The sequence below is a fragment of the Sinocyclocheilus grahami genome, unplaced genomic scaffold, assembly GCF_001515645.1.
Source record: "Sinocyclocheilus grahami isolate Dianchi unplaced genomic scaffold, SAMN03320097.WGS_v1.1 scaffold109.1, whole genome shotgun sequence".
NCBI classification, from domain to species: Eukaryota; Metazoa; Chordata; class Actinopteri; order Cypriniformes; family Cyprinidae; genus Sinocyclocheilus; species Sinocyclocheilus grahami.
In genome coordinates, this window is record NW_015505288.1 from 1,610,593 (window position 1) to 1,613,084 (window position 2,492).

The 2,492-nt window shown below is 44.2% G+C and overlaps 1 protein-coding gene across 1 annotated transcript; it reads left to right on the forward strand.

The window, feature by feature from the left end:
- The first annotated feature begins 356 nt into the window (after positions 1-356).
- LOC107588924 (diencephalon/mesencephalon homeobox protein 1-A) lies at positions 357-2,080 on the forward strand. The gene is made up of 4 exons (XM_016277177.1): positions 357-518; positions 630-808; positions 901-1,300; positions 1,611-2,080. Exons 1-4 carry the CDS (start codon positions 365-367, stop codon positions 2,027-2,029), a joined length of 1,152 nt encoding a protein of 383 aa, XP_016132663.1. The 5' UTR covers positions 357-364; the 3' UTR covers positions 2,030-2,080.
- The last annotated feature ends 412 nt before the right edge of the window (positions 2,081-2,492 follow it).

The window sequence follows — 2,492 nt, forward strand, 5'->3', positions numbered from 1 at the left end:
TGCGTTCTCTCTCTCCCTTCCTTCCTTTAACACACTAAATAATTGTGATAGTACACTGAATCATATTGTCAATAATAGATTTATTTAGGCTATTAAATATAAAAGGCTAAAAGGCTCACGTGTCCGAAATGTATCATAATGACATTTTGTCCATTTATTGTTTAGCCTACATTGAAGATGCTGCTACAGCTATCTCCTCACACGGAGACAACTATCGATCGAATGCATCTAGTCTGACTTTTAACTTTGACTTTAACTCTCAATATAACTTTTGTGAATGTAAAACTATGTTTTAACAAATATAAAAAGCTCAGTGTTAAAACTCATTATAGCTCATTCTTATTTTTGCAGATACTTTTGAATCATGCAACACTACGGAGTGAACGGATACTCTCTCCACGCTATGAACTCACTGAGCGCCATGTACAACCTGCATCAACAGGCGGCGCAACAGGCGCAGCACGCGCCTGACTATCGGCCGTCCGTTCATGCGCTCACCCTCGCGGAGAGACTGGCTGGTAAGTGCGTTCTCTCTCTCCCTTCCTTCCTTTAACACACTAAATAATTGTGATAGTACACTGAATTAAATATGCCGTGTCTTTTGTCTTCCAACGGCTGTACATTTCAAGATATCATACTTGAGGCTCGCTACGGCTCTCAACATCGCAAACAACGCCGCAGTCGCACCGCTTTCACGGCCCAGCAACTGGAGGCGTTGGAGAAGACCTTTCAGAAAACGCACTATCCTGATGTCGTGATGCGGGAGCGCCTGGCCATGTGCACCAACCTACCCGAGGCACGCGTACAGGTAAGAAATCACCAATTTCATCATATTGCTAATGTCTACAAATACCTTTATTCATCATGTTGCCTATCTACACCTTGTCTTTTGGCCACCAGGTATGGTTCAAGAACCGCCGTGCAAAGTTTCGTAAGAAGCAGCGAAGCCTCCAAAAAGAGCAACTGCAGAAGCAGAAAGATGTCTCTACAGATGGGCCCCTAGCAACAAACGATAAGGACGATGCCCCTTCCAGCATAAATCTTGAGAACCAGCCACCTTCATCCTCCTCCTCTTCCTCCTCCATGGAAGCAGAAGCGGCTCCTCACGCACTGGGATCAGAACTTAGCGTTGAGCTTAATGTGACATCGGCAGAGCAGTCAGGCAGCGAGTCGGCCACAGAGGACAACACAACTGACAAGGAAGAGGAAATAAAACAGCACAGAGAAGATCTGAAGGTTGAGAAAGAACCAGCACCTGGAAACCTTTCCCCACTTTGCAAACGTCTCAGCCCCAAACCAGGTACGCATTTGCTATTTATTGCTCTTCCAATTTCACTGCAACCTTTCCATTGCACAAAATGTTCTTTATAGTGAAAAAGGGTTCTTTAGATGAATAAATTGTTCTTCATACTAAGAACAAAATGGTTATTTTAAGAACTGTTCACTGAAAGGTTACTTGGGGAACCAAAATATTTCTTATGGATTTGCTTTGGCGCCTTTGTTTTTACAGTGTGAAAGGATGCATCAAATAGCAGTATCACATTTTGAGGGTGGCAAATAACTAACAAGCATTTTGATCTAAATCTTGACAACCATGTTTTTGTCCTTAGATTCTCCTCTTGGCTCCCCGGCTATCTCATCTTCCTCTAGCGGGGTGACCGGCGGGATCTCTCAGAGTCACTCATACTCCTCGTCACCGCTCAGCCTCTTCCGTCTGCAGGAGCAGTTTCGCCAGCACATGGCAGCTACCAACAACCTGGTTCATTATCCGTCTTTCGACATGGCGACCCCATCGTCTATACCATACCTGGGCATGAATGTCAACATGCCAGCACCCCTGGGCTCCCTCCCCTGTCAGTCCTACTATCAGTCCCTATCTCACCATGCACAACAGGTTTGGAACAGCCCTCTGCTGCAGGCCTCTGGAGGCCTTCCTAGCCACAACAGCAAGACCACCAGCATTGAGAACCTACGCTTGCGGGCGAAGCAGCACGCAGCATCACTGGGCCTGGACACGCTGCCCAACTGAGCAGGAGACTGAAACCTACCTGAGCAAGGGAACATCTCTCTACCACAGCTAACATGCCACCTGGACATAATCAGACCTGCAAGGTTAGAAATAGACCCACGTGGTTTCCATGTAATTTTCAAAAAATCTACACTTTGAAACACTAAAGATTCATGTAAAAACAGAAAACCTCTATTGTAGCTTGTCAGAGATTCAAAAATTTGTGAGTAATTTAATAATTCCTGCCTATTTCTCGTGTTATTTCTATTGTGTTGGGGGTCAAGTTGACCCATATATTTTTATGCTCAAAATTAGCTGCACAGATGCAAAATTTTAGCTGCCTTCATATGCCTGCTTCTCAAACTCTTGTGAAGGTAAATGGGTTTCTCACACTTTTTTTTCTGTGCTGCAACAGTCTAGTTATAGAGACAGTAATAGAGATCCAAAAATCGAATCTATTTTTTTTTTTTACTGAAATTCAACA